At 41.6% G+C, this 25,510-nt stretch overlaps 1 protein-coding gene across 3 annotated transcripts in view; it reads left to right on the forward strand.

Annotated features, from left to right (window-relative positions):
• The window catches only part of SF3B1 (splicing factor 3b subunit 1), a 315,589-nt gene that overhangs the window by 181,660 nt on the left and 108,419 nt on the right, over positions 1-25,510 (forward strand). For all 3 annotated transcript variants that reach the window (XM_068244953.1, XM_068244952.1, XM_068244954.1), the window contains 3 exons: positions 5,683-5,769; positions 10,043-10,313; positions 18,769-18,914. In XM_068244953.1, coding sequence (XP_068101054.1) covers positions 5,683-5,769; positions 10,043-10,313; positions 18,769-18,914 — 504 coding nt within the window. The remainder of the gene's footprint in view (positions 1-5,682; positions 5,770-10,042; positions 10,314-18,768; positions 18,915-25,510) is intronic.

Here is a 25,510-nt window from a genome sequence, read left to right on the forward strand (position 1 = left end):
TTGAAGTTTTACCAACCTCCTTAAAGATAACCTTAAGTCAAAAAAAAAATGAGATGAACTCACCTGGGGCTTCCCTCAGCCCCCTGCAGCCGATCGGTGCCCTCGCAGCTCCGCTCCGATGCCTCTGGACCCGCCGGCGGCGACTTCCGGTTTCGCCGTCACCGGCCGACAGGCATGGGAACGCAAGTGATTGTTCGCGTTCCCAGCCTGTATATCGCCCCCTATGCTGCTAAGGAGCCGCAATAGCAGCATAGGGGGCAATATACAGGCTGGGAACGCGAACAATCACTCGCTTTCCCATGCCTGTCGGCCGGTGACGGCGAAACCGGAAGTCGTCGCCGGCGGGTCCAGAGACATTGGAGCGGAGCTGCGAGGGCACCGATCGGCTGCAGGGGGCTGAGGGAAGCCCCAGGTGAGTTCATCTCATTTTTTTTTTTATGGCTTTAGGTTCACTTTAATCTTTCCACTCTTCCTACCCCCCCTTTCCACCCCCCATAATGTTAGGCTCCCACTGTCTTTTCACCTTATCTTGTCTACATATTGAGATTTCATCCTCCCGCCTCCCCCCAGATCCTAGTTTAAAATCTCCTCCAACCGTTTAGCCATCTTCTCCCCCAATGCAGCTGCACCCTCCCCATTAAGGTGCAGCCCATCCCTGCTGTAGAACCTGTAGCCGACTGCAAAGTCTGCCCAGTTCTCCAGTAACCCAAACCCTTCCTTCCTACACCAATTTCTCAGCCACTTATTTAACTCCCTAAGCTCCCTCTGTCTCTCAGATGTAGCGCGTGGCACTGGCAGTATTTCAGAGAACACCACCTTGGAGGTCCTTGCTTTAAGTTTATCTCCAAGTACCTGAAAATCATTTTTGAGGACCTTCCATCTCCCACTAACTTTGTCATTGGTGCCAATGTGTACCATGAAAGCTGGGTCTTCCCCAGCCCCACCCAATAATCCTGTATATTACACAGACGGCGTTTTAGGGGTATACTTCCTTGTCCATGGGTCTGTAAAGCAGTGAGGCAACTTGAAGCGGCAGGAGAGGGAGGCAGCATCCTGTGATAAACCCTTAGTGGTGAAGTGGTTTAAGTGCAATGGAACCTTGGTTTGCGAGCATAATTTGTTCCAGAAACCTCCAAAGCATTCATATGTGATTCGTTCCACAATCCAAAAACTAAGGGCTCGTTTCCACTAGTGCGGTGCGGAATCGCCTGCATTTCTCCTGCGGACGAAATCGCATGCGGGTGCAATTCCGCATGCGTTTTTGCCGCGATTTCGCATGCGATTCCACATAGGTAAGGGTATATGCGAATTTAACCATTTCACTGCCTGTGTAAATTAACATTAATACCTATGTGAAATCGCATGCGAATTCGCGTCAAAAACCATATGCGATTTCCCTATTTAAAATTAGCGGCGATTCGCGTGCATTCCTCTCGCACGTGAAATCTGACGGCTCTGCCATGCAGATTTCAGCCGCACAAAAAAAGCTCTCGCAGACGCACAAGTGGAAACAGCCCCATCCACTTGCATTGCCTATGCGAATCCGCATGAGGACACCGCATGCGGATTCGCTATAGTGGAAACGGGCCCTAGTAAAAATGTATAAAATAAATGTAAACAATACTTTCATCATAACTAACCGAATCATTGCTGTCTGTTGCTTTTGCCTATTTTTGAGGATTACATGGAAATGTAACTTTGCACAGTTTCTACACTGATTAAAGATTAAAGGACTACTGTAGGGGGGTCGGGGTAAAATGAGTTGAAGTTACCCGGGGCTTCTAATGGTCCCCCGTAGACATCCTGTGCCCGCGCAGCCACTCTCCAATGCTCCGGCCCCGCCTCCGGTTCACTTCTGGAACTTCCGACTTTAAGGGCTGGTTCAGACGGACGTTCGGAGGCGTTGCGTTCGTTGGCGTTGCGTTCATGATGCTTTCAGCAGCGTTCATGTTGCGTTTGGATGCGGTCGCGTTTTTCTTCCCCTAGGGGGACATTACCCGTCGCGGTTAATCGCCCCTGGAAGCTACATGTAGCTTCCAGGGGCTCCTTGAACGCCAGGGAAAATCGGGACCCGAACGCCGCGTTCGTGTAAACGCACGTAAAAGCTTGGTACAAATGCTCCCATTCACTTGAATGGGAGCGTTTAATGCCAAGCCCCGAACGCTGGCGGTAGGCGCTGCACAAACGTCCATCTGAACCAGCCCTAAAGTCGAAAAACCACTGTGCCTGCGTTGCCGTGTCCTCAATCCCGCTGATGTCAACAGGAGTGTACTGCGCAGGCCCAGTATGGTCTGCACCTGTGCAGTACACTCCTAGTGACATCAGCAGCAGCGAGCACATGGCAACGCAGGCGCAGTGGTTTTCTGACTTTAAAGTCTGAAATTCCAGAAGTGAACCGGAGGCGGGGCCGGAGCATCGGTGAGTGGCTGTGTGGGCACAGGATGTCTGCGGTGGACCATTAGAAGCCCCGGGTAAGTTCAACTCCTTTTCCCCCGACCCCCCTTACAGTATTCCTTTAACTGTGTTAAAAAGAAAAAAAAAAGTTTCACTTGGGGCTTCCCCAAGCCCCTTGCAGCTGTCCTGTGCCCTCTCCGGTCCTCGACTATCCTCTGGTGCCCCGCCATGGTTTACTTTTTGGCCGACTTTCCTGGCCGGAAGTTTAACCACTTTAACTCCCGCGGTACGAATTTCTCCGTCCCTTTTTTTCCCCCCTAAAAAACCAGGGACGGAGAAATCCGTACCTTCCGCGCTACCGCCGCTGTCCGCGCTCCCGCCGCTCGTGCGCGCGCACCCGCCGCTCGTGCACGCCGCCGCCTGCTCGCACGGAGATCAATGAACGGGAAAATCCATTCCCGTTTGTTGATCTAAGCCCCCGCAATGATCGTGCTGCTTCTATTAGAAACAGCGCGATCATTGTGATCTTCCCAGCCTCTTACTGCTTACAGGTCGCATGTAAACAAACACACTGTGGTCATCTTGTGGCCAAATAGTAAACTACACCCTAAAAGCATTTTACATAAACCAACATTACATTTACACAATAAATTAACTCCTTACCTCCCACACTCCCCAATTTTTTTATTTTTTTTGTAATTAAAAAAAAAAAATACAATAAAAAAAAAACACATAAATAGTTACCTTAGGGACTGAACTTTTTAAATATTTATGTCAAGAGGGTATAACACTGTTACTTTAAAAACTATGGGCTTGTAATTAGGGATGGATGCAAAACTGAAAAAAATGCACCTTTTATTTCCAAATAAAGTATTGTCGCCAAACATTGTGATAGGGACATAATTTAAATGGTTTTATAACCGGGGCAAATGGTTACATACATTTCATGGGTTTTAATTACAGTGGCATGCTTTATTTAAAAACTATAATGGCCGAAAACTGAAAAGTAGTAATTTTTTCCCACATTTTTTCCTATTTTCCCATTAAAACACATTTAGAATAAAATAATTCTTGGCATAATGTCCCACCTAAAGAAAGCCTAATTGGTGGCGAAAAAAACAAGATATAGTTCATTTCATTGGGATAAGTAATAATAAAGTTATAGACGAATTAATGGAAGGAGCGCTGAAAGGTGAAAATTGCTCTGGTGTTCAAGGGGTAAAACCCCTCAGTGGTGAAGTGGTTAAACAAGTTATGTGGCTGCATTTTGTTTCTTTCCCAGGCACTCACATATCAGTATATTCATTGAATCAGTTTCTATGTGTGAGGCTCTGACTTTGTTGGCTGAAGGTGTAATGGTTAAGGGCTCTGACACAGGAGACCAGGGTTCGAATCTCGGCTCTGCCTGTTCAGTAAGCCAGCACTAATTCAGTAGGAGACCTTTGGCAAGTCTCCCTTACACTGCTACTGCCAATAGAGCGCGCCCTAGTGGCTGCTGCTCTGCTCTGGCGCTTTGAGTCCACAAGGAGAAAAGCACAATATAAATGTTATTTGTCTTGTCTTGTCTAAAAGCTCATTAGGTCTCTTTTAATGCAAGTGTCTTTTTTGCAATGACTATGCATTCTACACGAAGTCTTGCATTATTTTGTTGAAACACAGGAATATATGCTTGATGATTTTTAGATAGATATATTTTCATTTCAACTATCTTGGGACAAGCTATCTTTGTTTGTTTGTTGCAGGGCACTTCTACTAGTGTACCTGACACTGCAAAATCCACTAAACAATGCCCTGTATGTAATAACAAAGTCAATCCTGTATCTACTAAACTGTTATGCAAGGATTGCACTTATAAAGTAATGAAGCAAGACTCTGCGTCTCAGAGACATACAGGCTTTGAGACAAGATTTAAAAGATAGTTTAAAAGAATTTAAAGCTACTATGCTTGCAAAAACTGACACTCCAGCTGAAAGTTACACTGAGCAAGTGACACAACTTTAGGTGTCGGAAGTAGTTACGCATAAGAAAGCTACTAAAAAAACCTCATAAAGTTGAAGATAATATCTCTGCAAGCTCTAATGAAGTGCAGGAAATGGATAACAAGCCGTCAAAATTTAAAATTACCTGTGTCTGAAACCGATATTTTATTAACGGCTATATATGAAGATTTAAAATTAAGCAAAGCAGTTACTGAACCTGTTTCAATACATGACAAATTATATGAAGGAAATGAAAATCCACAAGAATTATTTTTCCAGTCCATCAGTGAACAAAAAATGTAATTACAAGTCAGTGGAAAAATCCCGATAAAAAGTTAATTATGTCTAGGGGTTTTATGGGTTACTAGGTGCTATGGGGGGAGAGTTTAGATGTAAGTGTAGGTATTTTTATTAAAATCTTTTTTTGATGTAGGTTTACTATTTGGCTACAAGATGGCCTCAGTCATTATATCCAATTCACATACATAAGGACGTGAATCAGAGGTAATGCGTGCACTGTAACAGGAAGATACAATGAATGCAGGCATCTCATAGACACTGGCGTTCATTGAATCGGGGACTTGGATTAATGAATCGGAACTGCATTCCTGTTCATTCATGTCCCTGCTAACCAGCGGTAACGGGAGCGTGTGGCGGCCGCCCGCTCCCATTGACAAATTTTCGCATCCCTGGGACTTCAAATGAAGTTTCCCAGGACGTTATTATACTGCACCTGCTGCAGTAAGTATTTAAAGCGGTTTAAAACTCTGAAAAAATTTAGATATTATAACTTCCCAAAGTTCAGTTAATTTACTTTGAAAGCTGCTGGTGCATTTTATTTATAACTGTTGTCATTCTGTTGTAAATGCTGCCAGCAGTTATTTCTGATCTGTTTTTCACTTCAGCACTCATCAGCTGAAGTCCTGCACAGCCAGAGAATGTTTACATAAATGTATCAAGTAAAGAATGTGTACACAAGATAAGATTATAAGCAGTTCCCATGAGGGTTCTCCCTGCAGAAGGAAGAGTCAGCCCTGTGATTTAACCCTTTGAATGCTGTTTTACTAAAAAAAAAAAAAAACTTTGTGTTAGTATATTATATGCTGTAAATAATCTTTTAGAGCAAATAAGAAATTCTGGGTTATATTCCACTTTAAATGCTAGACAGGTAGTGTGCTTTGAGTGAATGGTATTTGCTGCTTCCTGTGAAAAGATATGTGCAAAGTTGAAATTCTGTATGTACGCCTACTTATATTTTGCCATGTTAAATAAATCCATTTTTCATAGATTTATGTATTTTTCTTTTCAGATTCTTGTGGTTATTGAACCTTTGCTCATTGATGAAGACTATTATGCGAGAGTTGAAGGCAGGGAAATTATATCTAACTTGGCAAAGGTAAGTGTTAAAACCTTTAAGTGATATGTGCAGTTCTGTGCAAAAGCACAATTCCACAGTACTTCACTGTACTCTACAAATAGTGCTTGTGGGAATTGAGTACCTAAGCTTTAAAGCGACTGTTTTGGCACACAAGACCAATAAATATTTTATCTGTCTCCTGACACTCTCTATTGGCCAATGACTGAGGTGAACCATTAGTCATTTCTTACGCGGAATGAAGCTAACATTTTTTCCTCAAAAGCACTAGGTTTATACTTTTGGCTGGAACGCTTTAAAATATGGTACTTTTAAGGCACTAAAAAAAATAACTAAAATTATACAGTCCCAGACGAAATTGTTGGCACCAATTTTTCCAGAAAATCAAGTTTTTCTCACAGAAAAGTATTGCAGCTTCATGTTTTGTTCTACACATTTATTCAACCTCAAGTCAAGTGATAGGCAGCCTATTGGGCCAATCAAAGAGTGGGGATCATGTCCTTTAAAGCCACAGGACCCGAAGGTGCTCAGGGCGGGACAAGTAGAGCGCCAGTTATTGGCAAGGAGCGTGTATAAGTTACCAGCGCTTGCTATGCTGCACTACCGCAGCATAGCATGCGCTAAGTGGGCGCTCCTCTGAGCTTAATTACGCACACTACGCTGCCACTAGCTTGCGTAGGATGCAAGGATTGAAAATAAAAGCGTGCTGGTGTAATAGCATGAGTAACAGGTTACTTGTGCCAATTACTTTAGTGAATCAACCCCATAGTCTGATACAATTTATTGCAATTACAGCTACATTTTACTTGTCATTTAAAGGGAACCATAACTCTATAAAAAAAAAAAAGTTTCACTTCCCTGGGGCATCTACCCGCCCCGTGCAGCCAACCTGTGCCCTCGCAGTCACTCATGGCTCCCCCGGTCCCCTGCCGCCAGCTAGTTTCATTTTTGCCGACTTGGAGTCGGCGGGCCGCCAAGAATACCTTTGCACGCATTCCTGCTGGTGCAGGAAGCAATTGCGGAGATTAACGCGTACATATTTACGCGTTACAGGTGCAACACATAAAATGTTACGCATTGCATCTGTACCGCATAAAAATGTACTTGTTAATGTCCGCGATAGTTTCCTGCACCAGCAGGAATGCGTGCAAAGGTAGGTGTGGCGGCCCGCCGACCCAGAATCGCCAAAAACGGAACTAGCTTGCAGTGGGGGACCGAAGGAGCCATGAGTGACTGCGAAGGCCTACTGGATGGCTGCACGGGGCTGGTAGATGCCCCAGGTAAGTGAAACTAATTTTTTTTTTTAAGCATTCAGGTTCCCTTTAATCAGAAAGGGTACTACCATCTGATTAACACTTGTAATTTACAGTCTCCAGAATATTATGATGCATGCTCGAATGTTGGCTATCGGCCTCTGTATTAGGGCTGGGCAAACTACAGCTCGTGGGCCATATCCGGCCGTTAGTGTTTTGAAACCTGCCCACCAATAGAGGGCCGGATTACTCTCCCTCCCTATTGAGATGTGTACGGTGCACAATGAGACCCTGTCCACAGTGGTCAGTTGCATTGCAGATTAATTCTGCATGTTCTTTCACTGCCCATACAATTCTATGGGCCTGTTCACTGTGTTGTTCTAACTCGCTGCATGCAGGTTTTGCATATGTCAAGTCTTCATCACAGTTCACACACATTTTAACGCATGCGTTATGTGAATAACCACTGCGAACCTAGCCTAATAGATTTAACTTACATGGTCACAACGGTGTCATGTGACCCTCCTTTAGTATGTGCCAGTGATGCCCCTGTGGCCATTGAGATCACCGCTGGAAAGAGTGATTCGGTGAGTTGGTACCATATGTTGGAATGTACTTAAACATTTTTTTAACCTAAAGCTAACTTTACAATTGGCTTCCTGTTAGCAAAAATGAAGCCTTCTGAAAGTACCACATTATAAAAAAAAATGTAAAATATACATTTCTCAGAGTAAAATCTATAACTATAAATTAGCATTTTACTACCTGCTGCAAGTGACCACAAAATTAGGAGAAATCTGATATTCTGTGCTCATGGGAGATTTATTTTTTACAAAAAAGCTCTCTAGAAAGTATCTATACAAAGGAATCCCCTCTCAGTTGCAAACTATTTGGCTGTTTGGGTGAGCAACTGACGTTCAGTAAGTATAGATAAAAAAAATAACTGAGAATCCCCCAAGAGGAGATGGTCATGTCCACAATCTGATACAAATGTGATCAGAGATCGATCTGTTGGCTGTCCATACAACACAGGCCGATTCTTGATTGATTCAGCAGGACATTTCTCGGGAATCAGCCTCGTTGTGCTGCCTCTGCGATTGTCCCCTCCCAAATATTGTGTACCCCCGGTCCCCATGCATTAAAAATCTCACCTGTTCCAACTGCCACAAGTTTCCAGCATCTCATGCTTCTCCAGTTGCGCCCCACGTGGCTGCCGCATGTGGCACATGTGTGTTACGCCATGACAGTGGCCAGGGTTGGATTGTCACTTGTCCTGATATCTCGCGCAGTTATCGCCTCGCACCCAATCAACCACATTGGCCTGAGATTTTCCAGAATGTTCGATTGATGCATTTGATAGAGTTTTGCATGGAAGTTGTCAAATCATCAATTAGGTATGCCTTTGGCACCGATTTTCATTTGATTTGAGAGCATTATCGAATCAGACGGCCAAGCTGGCCGCAAAATCACTTTCTGTATGACACCTTGACAGACTCATAGATGACCATCAGATTCCACCATCAGATCCATCTCTGTTCGAAATCTGAGCAGGGAGGGGGATTTATTACTGCCACACACTCTACCTAGATTTTCAGTAGATTGCCACATGAAAACTATTGAAAATCTATGGAGCTGCCGGGATGACCCAAGTCTCCCTGTTTAATATGCTCTCCCCTGGGCCATACAGAGCGTTTGTAGTGAAATTTATGCTCGCCTGTCGACCAACATGAACCTGTAGTTTATTCTCTCAATCGCTGCTGGAGCCCCTGCACCCTGTGGCATCAAATATGATGCTTTCTGGTCATGGGACACAGATGGAGATAAGACACAGAGAGGAGAGTGCCTGTCGACAGGTGAGCGTACACTCTGCTGCTAACACTCTGCAGGGCTCTTGAGAGCACATTTTAGATGGGAGGGGGCAGGAGGGCTGGTGCTCCATTGGTCGAACCATGATGATTGAGTATGCCAGGAAAATCAAGCGTATGGTCGCCTTTAGGCCCCTTTTATGCTTACTGTGTTGGGTTGCCTCGGTTCCACCTAACACACTTTATCGCAATGGCCATCAAAGTCAGTGGAACATGTTACACCTTGTGCGATGTGATGCACCGGAAGTGCTCAGCTGAAGCAGAAACTGCAGTGCGTTATCGGGCATCACACACAGCACTGTTTATCAATTGGCTAGTTCACACTTCAATGCCTTTTTTTACATGTAGAAAATCCATTGACAGCAATGCAGCACTGTCAAACAACTCATGCAGAAAAACTGATGTAGAAAACTGACAAGTGTGGATCCAGCCTTACTCACACCTACATTCTAATGGGATAGTGCACATTTAACTGCATGCATATTCTCTATTAAATATAATGGCTTCTGTGGAAAAAAAATCTGTGTTTTTTTTATTCCCCGCATACGGACACACTGCACATGGTGTGCAGAAAAACTCACACAGAAAATTGACAGAAAAGTGTGCTCCAGCCTGAACTTACAACTCTTGTACTCTTATTGGTATTGGTACATGGTTTGTATTGTAATGGTGGAATGCTGTTAAATAGACTGTCGTCCATTGTTATTACTGTGCGGAGTGTCGCATCTGATTAACCCTCGCAGCAACTGGAACCAGAGAGGATAAGTATATTTGACCCATGAAACCAGTACAAGTTCAATCCAACACTTTGCTTCTATACATATCCAATTATTTTATTTGCTCTTGAGTGGCTTTTGTGTAAAGAATACGTATAAGTTTGCAAACAATTTTGCAAATGTTCTTATGATCTGTTCTTTTCTAGAACAGTGCAATGCAGGGATTTTCAATACATTCCATTGTAAGATCTTTTGAAAATCATGTGTGCTGTGTATGGGAGGATTTGAGCTGTTTCTGATCAGATTCATATCAGAGAGGGATTGATCTATTTGCATCATTGGGTGGCAATCTATACCTGTATGGGCACCTTTTACACTTTTTAATTTGTTGTAGAAAATTAGTCAGTAAGTGGAATAGATTGGCGTTTTCACAGGTGATCTTTTTTTTCACTCCTTTTAGGCGGCTGGTTTAGCTACAATGATTTCAACAATGAGACCAGATATTGACAACATGGATGAATATGTTCGTAACACAACCGCCAGAGCTTTTGCTGTAGTAGCGTCTGCTCTTGGTATTCCTTCCTTGCTTCCTTTCTTGAAAGCTGTATGCAAGAGCAAAAAGTCATGGCAAGCTCGTCACACTGGTATTAAAATTGTGCAGCAGATTGCTATACTGATGGGATGTGCCATTTTACCACATTTAAGGAGCTTGGTGGAAATCATTGAACATGGTAAGCTATTATGTAGATTTTTAACTTTTAACGTAAATTTTTCTTTATTTCCAGTATGTATGTAACACCAACATATTACACAGAAGGAAAGCAGAGATAAATACAACCTGTATGTATTTAGAGAGTTTATCCTGTCTAGTTCCCCCTCATCTGTGTCAAATCACAAGTTGTAATTTGATTTCTCCCCTGTGCCGACTTGTTTTTTTTTTTTTTTTATGACATAATGAATTTGTTGTCTAGTACAGATAATGACTAGAGCATTAGTAGCAAAGCGAATATTCTCATATTTTTGTTTTCAGTTGTATGTTTTTTTAATAACATTGTATCATTCTCTAATATTTGCAGTTTACACATTACTCAGCATTCTAAATGATTTTACAGAGCAGGCTAGTGTACATCTGAACTGTTCTCTGCAGAAAAAAAACAAAACCGTACAGTGCCAGACACTTGAGATAATAAGCTTCAGAAGACAGCTCTCTGCATCAGAACTCAATGGCTCTTTTGCATGGATAACTGGAACTGAACTCATAAAATGTAAAACCGCATTGAAATCCATGTGAGAAATTGCAGGCAAAAACAGTACAATAAATGTACAAAAATATGTTAATAAACTATATAATATACAATTAATGCATAAGCCCCGCCCCCTGTGACGTTGGCTGCCGCGGCAGCCCTGCTGACACGCAAAGGTCACTAGGAGACCTTCTGCTTATGCAAATTCTGCCTTCCAAGTCAAAACCGAGTGAGACGTCCTGCTGCTATTGTTGACAGTGCACGTCATCAGCAGGCGCTTCCTGTGAAGATGGACATCACAGCTACTGCGTACACATGCTTGTGTAATTAACACCTGCCCCGTTCTGTGCTGCTCTCTGTCCCCGCTGCCTCCCCATTGCAGATCAGCGCTGCCCTCTGTCCCCAGCCCGCTGCCTTCCTGTCAGAAGACACTGGCCAGTGCAGTGTGTGCGGGGACAAACCACCTTTACCAGAGGGGAGGGGGTTTGCAACAAGCTGCTGTAAAAATAAATACTTAGATCAGGCTGGTGCCTGATCTACATTTCCCATTCCCTCCTGCTCGGCATTTACAGCTCCAGCTCTGCTGACTAATAAGCTGAGAACTGCAGAGTCCTGGAGTGTAAGCATGTCCAGCTCCCCCATCCCCCGGGAAAGTGAAGACGCTGGGAAGAGGAGAGATACACAGACACTCGTGCAGGGGAGACAGCGTGTCAGAGTGCTGTGAGCTGGAGGTGCTGTGCTGTATGTATGCAATGTGTGTATGGACCTGTGTATGAATGGCTGCTCGTGTGCTATGTGTGCTGTATGTGTGCATATGTCTGGATCCACGTATAAATCACTGCTTGTATGTATGCATTGTGTGCTGTATGTGTGCACTGTATAAGTGTGTGTCTTTGTGATATGCATGTATACATTATATATATTAATATAGTACTTCTATAGAGAATGTTTCACCCTCCCTCCTCCTTTGTGTCCGGTGTAGCACCCCTCTTTCAGCCCCATATAGAGCATGGCCAATAACCCCCCCAACCCCCTTCCAATATTAATGTAAATAGTCGGTTTTGTGACACCAAGAAACAGTTTATCTCGGCACCTAAAGCGTAGCTCGTGAGTTGGGTACCTGCTATAGTCCACAGCATGTGCACAGGGTAATTCGGGTACTGACCCTCGGCGGACCCCAAATTACTTTTCCCTCCAAGTTACTATGACTTGGAGAGGGAATCATATTTAGCGGCTCACCCTGCGCCCAATTCACCGCCATAGATGAACTAGCCGCAATGTGTGCTGATCTTTGTTACCTCAATTATATACAGTATAAGCTGTTACTCTGTGCCTGTACTGATAGTAAACTAGCTGCAATGTGTGCTGATCTCTGCTGCCTCCAGTATGTACAGTATTAGGTGTTACTCTGTGGCTGTACTGATAGTAAACTATCTTCAGTGTGCTGATCTCTGCTACCTCCAGTATGTACAGTATAAAGTGTTAGAGCTGGTTCACATTAGCTTGTGTTTCGCTCCGATGAGCCGCAGCCACAGCAATGCTTTCCCTATGGGAAAGTTCACATTGCTACGTTCTGCTGCCTGCGTTCTGCTCATCGGAGCAGACGTTTCCGACATGTCGGGACCTTGCGTTCCCACTCCGTTCAACAGAGCAGACCGCAAGAGTACGGGGGGGGGTGTCTTGTAATGTGAACCAGCCCCAACTCTGTGGCTGTACTGATAGTAAACTAGCTGCAGTGTGTGCTGATCTCTGCTACCTCCCAGAATGTACAGTATAAGCTGGTACTCTGGCCCTGTACTGATAGTAATCTAGCTGCAGCATGTGCTGATCTCTGCTACCTCCACTATGTACAATGTAACTTCTGTTACTCTGTGCCTGTACTAATAGTAATCTAGCCGCAATGTGTGATCTCTAATACCTGTAATGTGTACAGTATCATCTGTGACTATGTGCCTGTACTGATAGTAAACTAGCTACAGTGCGTGATGATTCCTGCCACCCCCAGTGTGTACAGTATGAGACGAGACACATTTATATCATGATTTTTTTCCTGGCAGACTAAAAGCACCAGAATTTCAGCCACTAGGACGCGCACTATAGGCACTAGCATTGTTAGGGAGTGTTTGCCCAAGGTCTCCTACTGAGTAAATCAAGCTTACTGAACTTGAAGAGCCAAGATTCTAACACAGGTCTCCTGTGTCAGAGGCAGAGCCCTTGACGAGTACACTATCCAGCCACTACAAGCTGCTACCCTGTGCCTGTACTGATAGTAAACGAGCTGAAGTGTGTGTGTGTGTATTGGGGGGGGGGTACAATTTCAGTGTGAAATCGCGGAAAAATCACTCCTGCAAAACGCAGGTGTGAATAGAGCCTAAGAAAGGTTTGCGCTTCGCAGTGTAAAAAGGACTTTTTTTCCCCTGAAAAAACATGAATACATATATATGCTTCACTGCTAATGCTTCACTCTATATAAAACTAAACAAATGTCCACTAAAAACATATAACAGTCCTTTTTACACTGTGAAGCGCCAAACCTCTCATAGTGTGTATGTGAACTGATTAACGAGAGGGGGCCATCGTGTATCTAAAAGGGTTGTTTTTTGGCAAAAAAAAAGTTATTCCTGAAATTAGCAAGAGTGAAGTAATATCAGTGAAGCATATGCGTGCCTGTCATTTTTTTTTTTAGTGGACATTTGGTCAGTTTTATAAAGAGTGAAGCATTCACAGTGAAGCATATATATATATTTATGATTTTTTGGGGAAAAACCTGTTTAGTCTTTTTTACACTGCGCCAAACCTCTCTTACTGTGTATGAGAGCTGGGATAATCACAAACCTGAATCACTAGTGATTCAAATGAGGCTTAGTTAGCCCATGCGCTATGTACTGGTAGGAGAAGGGGGACTTGCAGGGGGTGGTGACATAAGAGGGAATTCCCTCTGTCAAGCTTCCTACAGGGGAGGACAAGGGTGGCTGGATGATGTAAGAGGGGATTCCCCCTGCGTGACACCTACGAGGAAGAGAAAGAGGGGCGGGGGTGCTTGTCATAAGAGCGGATTCCCTCTGCAGTGTTACTCCCCCCTACCTCTGCCAGACAGGATACGAAAGGGGAGAGCTGCATGACTGCAGGACATGATACGAGATCTGGCACAATGTTTAAAGGGGAACTGAAGTAAGAGGTATACGGAGGCTGCCATATTTATTTCCTTTTAATCAATACCAGTTGTCTGGCAGCCCTGCTGGTCTATTTCTCTGCAGTAGTATCTGAATAACACCAGAAACGGGCATGCAGCTAGTCTTGTCAGATCTGACTTTAAAGTCTGAAACGCCTAAAGTGCTGCATGCTTGTTCAGGGGCTATGGCTAATAGTATTAGGGGCAGAGGATCAGCAGCGCTGCCAGGCAACTGGTATTGCTTAAAAGGAGATAAACATGGCAGCAAGGTGGTAACTATTTATGTACTCTTTTCAATTCTTTCACTTTTTGTTAAATTTTGGTGCACCGTATAGGAAAATAACAATTTTATTGCTTTTGATTCAGTTTGTCACTTAAATGAATTCACATAACATAGGCCTTCACACTAAAACACCCAAAATTCTATTCTCTTGTTTGCCAAGGTTAAAATGATACACCATATACATAATCGGATAGCTTCTGGGGCACACAGCAGGCCGTTAACCACAAGTAGCACCGATGGCTTTTTCAAGGCCACTTGTTTCACCAAAAGTATTTTCTTTCTTAGCAAAGCCACTGAAGTGTCAGAACATTTGATACAAGTCATGAATGTTACCATTCTGAAAACTAGAGACCAAGGCCTACTCAGATGTAGGTATTTTGTAACATTTGGTCTTCTGCGGTTTTGCTGACATTTGACCATAACTTTGGGTTATATGTGACATGAGTCCAAGATCTAAAATCCATCAAAATGTAATCTACAGCTCGCCACTAAGCAACAAACTGTTGGTGCATGAATCCATTGTACCCAAGGTACATTATTTTATTTTATTTTTGCACCAATTGTTACAGCGCGATTGTTTGTTTGCAAAGCCCCAGGAGAGATTAGACATCCGAAAAATACCTCAAACATCACTATTATGGAAAGCTTACAACTGGGCTATTCAAAAGTGGGTGTTTTGTGAGCTGTCTACTAAGGTTGTTATGCTGAAACTTTTCCAAATGTGATTAACATTTTGAAAATTACTTTTATGATGGACTGAGTTTTTCCTTACTTATTTTCATGTGACATCCAAGCTTTAAAGCGGGATTGTCACCATAAAAATCAAATTTCAACAGCAACTGGTCTGAGTGTATTAAGTGATAAAGATGCTAATCCTGCATTCAAAACTTTTTCTGCTGTTATGATTTGGAGTTATCACATACTTAACCACTTAAGCCTAACTGGACGAATGTATTTGTCCAGTGTAGGTGTGGAGACTGCACCACCAGTTTGTTACTAAATGGTGCATATGTGGTATCATTTTAACTATGAAGAGTTGAAGAATACATTTTGGTGTGTCTTAAAGCTTGGGCGCACTTTACATAAAAATGGGTAGGGACAAACTCAATCCAACATAAAAAGTAATTTTCAACAATATGATCAAACTTGGGAAAGTCTTAGCAAAACTACAAGAGACATATGTGGTAACATTTTAACCCTGATAAGTTGTAGAATGGAGTTTAGAGAGTTTTAGGGTTGAGGCCCATGTCTTATGTATTTTTTAGTCACAAACTGAATCAAAAGCAATTACATTTTCGCATAATCTGTACCAAAATAAAAGACTTGTAAAATGAAAACAAAGTGACAGAATATAAGACAAAATACATGTATTGTTACCTTAGGAACTTGGCTTTTTAAATATGTTTGCCATGAGGATATATTACTATTATTTTTGCAAAGGAGCCCTGTTAATCATTGATGGTATACAATGAGAAAGCATTCCAAATACAATAAGGTCACCATACATTGTACTAGGGACATAATCTAAATGTTATAATAACCAGGATGGATGAGCAAATAAAGTTTGTGGGTTTAACTTATACGTAGCACTGTTTATTGTAAAGCTATATTGGAGGTAAATGGAGAAATAGTGGGTTTTTTTTTTCTATTTTTTTACCTTCATTTCCCTCTAAAGAGTAACTGTCAGGCTGCAAAAGCTAATTTAAACCTCTATTCTCCTGTGTTAAACAGTTTAGAAGGAAGCCAAAAAGGCAATACTGAAGTTAAAAATCTCTTACTTTGATGTGTGCTGAACAGCAAGGCTGTTATTCCCAAGCTCCTAAGGAGGCAGGCATTACGCATAAGATACTGCAAAGCATTCTGGGGCTGCTTCTTCTCCCCAGTGCACTACCTTGGGTCCTCCCCATCATTTCCCTATCACGCCCTGAGGCTGCTTTCACAGTGGGAAGTTACAGGCTCATGTTACAGCAGCTTGTAACAGCAGCCTAAACTCACAGCACTGAAAAATCGCAGGGCACATGTTCCGTTAGCGTATACTGCATGTGTCCGCTATTGTTCCTAGCCACATGGCTAATATTCACTACACAGTAGTGTTGTCCAGATCATGAACCATTAGGATCTTTTTTGTAAGTCGAATCATCAGGAAGCAGGGAGGATATGACATCACAATTGGCTTCATAGAAGACAGACAAACATGGAACCTGCCATGAGCTGTCAGGAGCATCATTCTCTGCAAATACTATATAAAAATTCTGTGAAATCCAAACGTGGACAGACATGCATATGTAATGTAAGTACAGCCAATATTTAGCTACTGATATGTGTGTTTTTTCTCTGAGACCCTATACTTAACAGCTCCTCTTTAAAATGCATAGAAAATAAGGTAATTACTAAACAAAAATATCACTCGCTAAAAGCCCTATTTGTCCTGAAAAAAACAATATATATAAACAAAATATAGATACATATTATATTATAGGTGTGATTAGTAGTAATAAAGTTATTGACGAATGAATGGTAGCAGTGCTGATAAGTGAAAATTGCTCTCGTCCTGAAGTGGTTAAGGAGCACTGGCCCTTTAGTAGTCAGTGCCAAACAGTTGCATGCTGGGGGTTCTTTTTATCTATAATATATTCCTCCTCTTCAATTTCCCTGCCTGGATGCTTATCTGAAACACGATCCCCTACTGTTTACAAGTAAGGCTGAGGTGACTCCGCGATTGGAGGAGAAAAAAAAAAGTACAGGGCAGAAATGACATCAGGATTTAGCCTAAACTGTGGGCAAAAGACATGGTTCCCACCAGGAATAGAATTCTCTTCATTTACTATACAACAAACACTGAAATCAAAACGTGGACAGTACAATACATGTGTTATGTAAGTAGATCAAGTATTTATCTACTTATGTGTTTTTTACCCTGGCATAGTATGGCTAATCGTACTGCTTTAAAACACACCAGTATGTATTGTAAAACTCATACATTATTTGGTATCATTTTAACATTTATCATTTTAACTATAATACCCTCAAACATAAGTCAACCTAGTAAGTAGAATCCAATATTTCACCCTCTTAACCCATTCGCGTTCCGTCGTTTTCACTTGAGCAATGTTCACCTCCCATTCATTAGCCTATAACTTTATCACTACTTATCACAATGAACTGATCTAGATCTTGTTTTTTCCGCCACCAATTAGGCTTTCTTTGAGGGGTACATTTTGCTAAGAGCCACTTTACTGTAAATGCATTTTAACAGGAAGAATAAGAAAAAATGGAAAAAAATCATTATTTCTCAGTTTTCAGCCATTATAGTTTAGAAATAATACATGCCTCCATAATTAAAACTCACGTTTTGTATTTGCCCATATGTCCCAGTTATTACACCGTTAAAATTATGTCCCTATCACAATGTATGGCGACAATATTTTATTTGGAAATAAAGGTGCATTTTTTCCGTTTTGCATCTATCACTACTTACAAGTTTAAAATAAAAAAAAAATAGAAATATTTCAACTTTACATTGATATTTAAAAAGTTTAGACCCTTAGGTAAATATTTACCTGTTTTTGTTTTTTTTATTGTAATGTTTTTTGTTTTTTTTTATATTAAACATTTTATTTGGGTATTTTTGGGAGGGTGGGATGTAAACCATATTTTATTTAATGTAATTGTGTGTTGATTTAAAAATGTTTTTACTTTTTGTTGTAGTTTTACTTTTTGGCCACAAGATGGCGGCCATGAGTTTGTTTACATGACGTCACTCTAAGCGTAACACGCTTAGAGTGACGCATCGAGGAGGGAACAGCCAGAAAAGGCGCAGCTTCCGAGAGAAGCTGTCGCTTTTTCAGCGAGGGAGAGGAATCAGTGATCGGGCACCGTAGCCCGATTCACTGATTGCCTGGCTAACGAAGCGATCGGCCGCGGGAGGGCGCATGGTTCCTGGACGTAGTTTCTACGTCCAGGAACCAAAATGGGTTAAGCTGGAATTTTTTTATTAACTCAAGTATACCTAGCAAAGATTCGGTTCTGTGACTTTTGGCGAATTAGACAGGCTAAACTCTCCGAATACATACAGGAGGCATTTCTCTGTTTTCCTTCTGACCTGTGCAAGAGTTCAGGTCCACTTTAACTGATGGCCAATATGGTACAGTATACAGCTAGTCTTTGAATTTTCCAAAATTTGGTTTGTTCAAAATTTGTGATGTTTCAGATATGAATTTATCAGATTTCAAATTGCACCGAAATCAGTGGGGAACCTTTTTGATTGATGACATTTAACACTCTGTTGTGCATACCCCATTCAGGTGAATGAGTAAATGGGCATTTCACCAATATCTTAACTTTCACACAAGTATTTAAGAATAAGTAAAACGTACATAACATTTTTAAAGTCCTCCGATTGAAATACTCAATACAAAACCACTTTTAAGTAAACCTATTTGTGACGAAGCATTTACACTTTTTTTTTTTTTTTTTTCTTATTGCAGGACTAGTTGATGAGCAACAAAAAGTTCGCACAATTAGTGCTCTTGCTATAGCAGCTTTAGCTGAAGCAGCCACTCCTTATGGTATAGAATCATTTGATTCTGTGCTGAAACCTCTCTGGAAAGGTATTCGACAACACAGAGGAAAGGTATGTACTTTTTTTTTTTTATTTAAATTTTGCTTCTTGCTGTAGAGGACAAATGAGATAAAAGTAAATTAAGTAAAACCACTTTCCATGCTATTGATGAGTTAGTACGCTTTTATACTGCTCATAAACTAATAAAAACTTTGTTTGCAGCATATATTCTACTTGCCAAACCCCTTAGATCTTGTGTAGCTTTTACAGTGGAATGAAATCCAGCAATTCTTCTTTGCTCTAAAACATTATTTACAGCATATTATATACTACCAGCATTTTTTTTTACTAGAACCGCATTCAAAGGGTTAAATACAGGATAATAAAGCTCAATGCAGGGAAAGCTGTACTAATCCGAACTAGAGATAATGTTATCTTGTGTTTAATTGTATCAAGTGAGGAATGCAAACAAACAGTTCTTTGACAGTCTCCTGAACAAAGACAGGCAGTCAAAGTATTTCTGCTTATATTTCAAGATGAAAAAAAAACAGTTATGAATAAAATGCAAAGTCAGTTCTCAAAGCAAAAAAGTGTACTTTGGAAACTTGTAATTTCTAAATGAATAATACTTGTGCACAAAAGCAAATATGATAACCGTAGGGCATATAAAAAGTAGGAAAACATGTTTTTATGGAATATTATGTCAGGGTTTTATACCGCTTTAAGATGGAATTTTAGTTTTTGGAGTATAAATCCAACTTTAAGTATAATTTATTAGGACTGTGGGAGGACTGGTGGTTTGCCATGTAATTTCTGTCCACAGATGGTCAAGAATTAACCCTTAAGGTGGCCATACATCTAACGATTTATGGAATCGGATTAAAATCTGTGCCGCCACAAGTAGGGTTGCCGCAGTATTACTGTATACCGCAGTTTGATTGTGCATGGTTATTGTAATAAATATTTATTGGTTGCTTTGGGCAACACTACACCTTTGTCCGGCACCAGATCACAGAAAGTGTGATAACTTGACGCTCCTCACAGCAACAGCACAGGAGATAGAACCGCTTAGACGTTGTCAAAGTTTCAGGAGTTTATTTGGAAAACAAATATACAGATGTGTTCAGTAGTAATCTTATCTTCGTTACCTCAGCAAAGCAATCGGTCTGTAGAATCTTGTGCGTTCCATGCAGACTTGGTCTATCCCTTGTGAATAGACCAGGCTTTCTCTTATGGTACATCTATGCTAGTTGCACTTAGGCGTAAATATAGCATACAGGTAATGGAAGTTCCAAGAAGTAAGATTGAAGTCTGAAGGTGGAAGCTGAAAGTTGGAAGTCAGAAGTGGCTCTCTGGAGCCCGTTGGCTGTTTTATACTAGCCACTAAAGGGTTAAATGTGACATCACCTAGCAGGGATGGATCAATAACCCATCGCCTGCTATTGGCTGATAAGAACACGTGATATTAGCCCTCACTGCGCATGCACTGGAAAAACGATCTGTTTTCTTGTTCCTCGGAGAAGATTTTCTGTTCCCTGGCTATTGTTCACCTTTAGGAAATATGAAAACACTCGATTTTTATCCCACAAAGCCTGGAAGTCTGTACATCTAGAGCTTGATATCTATTCTACGGCCTTGGGGAGTCAGAAGCACAATGTTCTACAGTGCTTCTAGAAATGCCTCTATTTCTCTCTGAGATATTCTCCTTAAAGAGACCCTCTGCAGAGCAAGTCCTTTTTACTAAATCCAGTTCTGTAAAGTGACTGAGGCCTCCGAATTCAAGCATATCATACTTAAATTCTAACAGTTATCATACTATGCACAATCACGTTTACCTGTTTTTAGGGGCAGGTCGACACAGCAGCGGGGATGCAACACAATGGCGGGCGCCCGAACAGCAGCGGGGGCAAACAGATACTCACTTCGCCGGGGGTCCTGCGTGCGTGTACTTCTTTCTTGTTCCTGTCCTTGCGTTCCATGAATTAGGAAGAAGTATGCACGTAAAGGACTCCCGGCAAGTGAGTATTTTCTTACCCCCGCCGCTCTGTCCCACCTCCCCCCACACCTGGCTATCTTTACTGTGGGCACCTATTCCTGGCTATATATACTGGTTGCACCTATCCCTGGATAACTATACTGCGGCCACCTATTACTAGCTACACCTATCCCGGCTACTTCTACTGCGGCCACCTATTACTAGCTACACCTATCCCAGGCTACTTATACTGCGGCCACCTATTACTGGCTACCTAAACTGCCGCCACCTATTACTGGCTACACCTATCCCTGGCTACCTAAACTGCCGCCACCTATTACTGGCTACACCTATCCCTGGCTACCTATACTGCCGCCACCTATTACTAGCTGCACCCATCCCTGGCTATCTTTACTGTGGCCACCTATTACTGGCTCAACCTATCCCTGGCTACCTATACGGAGGCCACCTATTACTGGCTCAACCTATCCCTGGCTACCTATACGGAGGCCACCTATTACTGGCTCAACCCATCCCTGGCTACCTATACGGAGGCCACCTATTACTGGCTCCACCTATCCCTGGCTACCTATATGGAGGCCACCTATTACTGGCTCCACCTATCCCTGGCTACCTATACTGCGGCCACCTATTACTGGCTCCACCTATCCCTGCCTATCTATACTGCGGCCACCTATTACTGGCTCCACCTATTCCTGGCTACCTATACTGCAGCCACCTATTACTGGCGGCACCTATTCCTGGCTACTTATACTGGGGGCACCTATACCAAACTAGCTATACTGGAGGCACCTATACCTGGCTACCATACAGGGGAGCAGGGTGTGAGTGGAGCTCTGTGAAAACAGAGTTGGAGATATGGGCGCAGCTGGTGCCACCATAGTTTGTAACAGGAATTGTGGCTATAGCGGCTCTCAGTGAGTAATTAGGGTGCAGTCAAAAGACAGAGCACAAATTACTATAAAAACACTGTAATTCGGCTGCCAGCAATAGCTGGAAGCCGAATAACATCTTTCACCACTATCCACATGGTGACCTGGAGGGGGTAGGGGGGTAAGAATAGTATATAACGCTGCCAGGACTTTTGCAGGAGCAGGGTGAGCCATTTTACAGCTTTACCTTGTGCCCAAATCTCCCGGCGGCTTAAGCATATGTATGCTGAGGGAGTGGGGCCCATATGGCTACCATATTGGTGTGGGGGCATACATTATTTAATGTAAGAGGGAGGCTCGGGTCCAAATAATTGTATAATACTGTATACCGCAGTACCGTCATACTGTGGTATTTTTTTTTTAGACTGTTATCATACCGTGTATTTTCATACCGTTGCAACCCTAGCCACAAGCATGCCTGATTGATGATTCCACCAGTTTTGCACTGAAATTGGTTGAATGTATTGTTCGGACATGCTGGGAAATCTCGGGCCGATGTGATCAGGTGCGCATGCGGTAGTAACTGGTGCAATATCACAAACAAAACAACCCCCAGCCGCTTATCTTAATCTCCCTGGCAGTAATCTAGCTGCCTGGAGCTCTATGCAGAGTATAGCATGCAGCGGGAGCTTTTACTCACCTCCTGGGGGATCCAAACATCGTTAGCCGTTGATCTCTCCAAAGAGTTACGGTGCCACCCCGGAGGACGCATGTAAAATTGCAGTGCTGGAGCCCAGGGAGGTTAGTGAGAGCAGGGGCTGCTGCTGGCATTCTGGCTGCATGATTATTTCCTAATTTTAGAGTGTGAAACCTTTTTAAAAAGACCCTAAAATCCAGAAATATACCGCCAGGGGTATTAATGCACGAGTACCGTGCAGCACATAAAACATTTGAGGGGGGTGCAGTCGGGGGAGGCGTATTGCAAATTGGCCTGTGGTGTATGGCACCCAACAGAACTCTCTCCGATCAGATTCGTTCAAATTGAAATCTGTCGATTGGCCACCAAAATTGCTTAATGTTGCCACCTTTAGACTATAGCACCATCAGCATAGGACTCGACCCTCCAAGATGAAATCAACAGACTTTTATGCATGAGCGGTGATATAGCACACAAACAGCACAACGTTTCGCGCAAAGGCCTTTTCTCAACTGGACTCCCCAGAACAATTAGCCAGTCTCTGTGGCCGGCAGGTACTACACTACATTGCCACCTTTAGACTACTATTTTTTTATTTATTTTTTTTAAGTTACTCGCCAGTACCATCTAGGTTTTTAATTCGGTTTATTAACTACTTTCACCTTTTGGATGTAGTTGCAACGTCCAAAAGGCTGCTAGTGTGCTACTGCGCGCTCCCCCATGCTCCCGTGCCACCGCCCATTATCCCGGAGATCAATGAATGAGAACACAGTTCCCATTCATTGATCTAAGTCTCCGTTAGAAAGGCCGATGGCAGAAGCCGCAATCTTTCTAAAGGAAAAAAAAAGTGTTTGCCGTCCTCCCTTCACTTCCTCTAAGCGAGAGTGCTCGCTTACAGGACTAAACAAAAAAAAAAATGTGCGGCCAAATAGTAAACCTACATCTACATAATTTAAAAAAATAAATACAATTTATTACATTTAAAATTAACGTTTACCCCCCCCCCCCCCCCCCCCCCCCCCCACTCCAAAAAATACCCAAATACATTTAATCATCATTTTTTCAATTATAAGCTTGGAAATGGTGATAGACGCAAAACTGAAAAAATGCACCTTTATTTCCAAATAAAATATTGGCACCATATATTGTGATAGGGACATAATTTAACTTGTGTAATAACCGGGACAAATGGGCAAATAAAATGTGTGGGGTTCAATTATGGTAGCATGTATTATTTTAAAGCTATAATGGCCGAAAACTGAGAAATGATTTTTTTTCCATTTGTTTGAATACAATTTATTACATTTAAAATTAACATTTACACCCCCCCCCCCTACACTCCAAAAAATACCCAAATACATTTAATAATAAAAATCATCATTTTTCAATTATAAGCTTGGAAATGGTGATAGACGCAAAACTGAAAAAATGCACCTTTATTTCCAAATAAAATATTGGCACCATATATTGTGATAGGGACATAATTTAACTTGTGTAATAACCGGGACAAATGGGCAAATAAAATGTGTGGGGTTCAATTATGGTAGCATGTAATATTTTAAAGCTGTAATGGCCGAAAACTGAGAAATGATTTTTTTTTTTCCCATTTGTTTAACCACTTCAGCCCGAGAGCAATTTTCACATATAGGCGCTGCTCCCATTCATTTGCCAATAACTTTATTACTCCTTATCACAACTAAATGATCTATATATTGTTTTTTTCAGGACAAATTCGGCTTTTAGTGTGTGTTCATTTTGTTTAGTAATCACCTTATTTTCTATGCATTTTAAAGGGAAAATAAGGGAAAAAGATGAAAAAAACTATCTCTCAATTTACATCCATTATAGCTTTAAATTAAACAGTGCTGACTATAAGTTAAACCCAATAATTTTATTTGCTCATCCATCCTGGTTATTGCAACATTTAGATTATGTTCCTAGCACAATGTATGGAGAGAATATTGTATTTGGAAATAAAGGTGTCTTTTTTCTGTTTTGTGTTTTTTGCTTTCTCATTGTACACTGTCAATGATTACAAGGCCTTATTTTGAAAAATAATAGTAATATACCCTTATGGCATACATATTTAAAAAGCCAGGTTCCTAAGGTAACAATATATGTTGTTTCTTTCATATTCTGTCACTTTGTTTTCATTTTACAAGTCTTTTATTTTGGTACAGAATATGCAAAAATGTAATTTCTTTTGATTCAGTTTGTGACTAAAAAAAATACAGGAGACATGCGCCTCAACCCTAAAACTCTAAACTCTATTCTACTACTTATCACGGTTAAAATGATACCACGTATGTCTCTTGTAGTGTTGCTAAAACTTTCCCAAGTTTGATCATAATTCTGAAAATGACTTTTTATATTTGATTGAGTTTGTCCCTACCTATTTTTCATGTGACGTGGTTCACAGGTTTTAGACACACCAAAATGGATTCCACAACTCGTCACGGTTAAAATGATACCACATGTGCCTCATTTAGTAACAAACTGGTGGTGCACTCTCCACCACAACTCTGGACAAATATATTTGTCCAGTTGGCCTTACGTGGTTAATATTCCCGTTTAAAATGCATTTAGAAAAATAATTAATTTGCAAAATATACCACCCAAAGAAAGCCTAATTATTGGTGGAAAAAACAAGATATAGATCAATTCATTGTGATAAGTAGTGATAAAGTTATTGGCAAATGAATTTGAGGTGAAAATTGCTCAGATGCTTAAGGTGAAAAACGACTGAAGGCTAAAGTGGTTAAATGACTTGCCCAAATTTACATGTACCATGGTCCACGTTAATCATTAGGGGATGCCATTGAGGAGCAGATTTGAGATAATTATGTTGATTATTATGGTACACAATTCTAATGGTTATGAGAATCTGTTGTAAAATGAACTAATCAAATCTTGCAGTGCATTTAAATGGTCCATTTTTAATCTGCATAGTTTTGCAGTAAAATTTACATAATTCTGCACCATCTTAGAATTATTTGTATATTTCAAGTTACCGTATATACTCGCATATAAACCGACGCCCTAACGTTCACCTCAAAAATCAGGAAAAAATCATTGACTCGCATATAAGCCGAGGGTAGGAAAT

The sequence above is a fragment of the Hyperolius riggenbachi genome, chromosome 7 (genome assembly GCF_040937935.1).
Source record: "Hyperolius riggenbachi isolate aHypRig1 chromosome 7, aHypRig1.pri, whole genome shotgun sequence".
NCBI classification, from domain to species: domain Eukaryota; kingdom Metazoa; phylum Chordata; class Amphibia; order Anura; family Hyperoliidae; genus Hyperolius; species Hyperolius riggenbachi.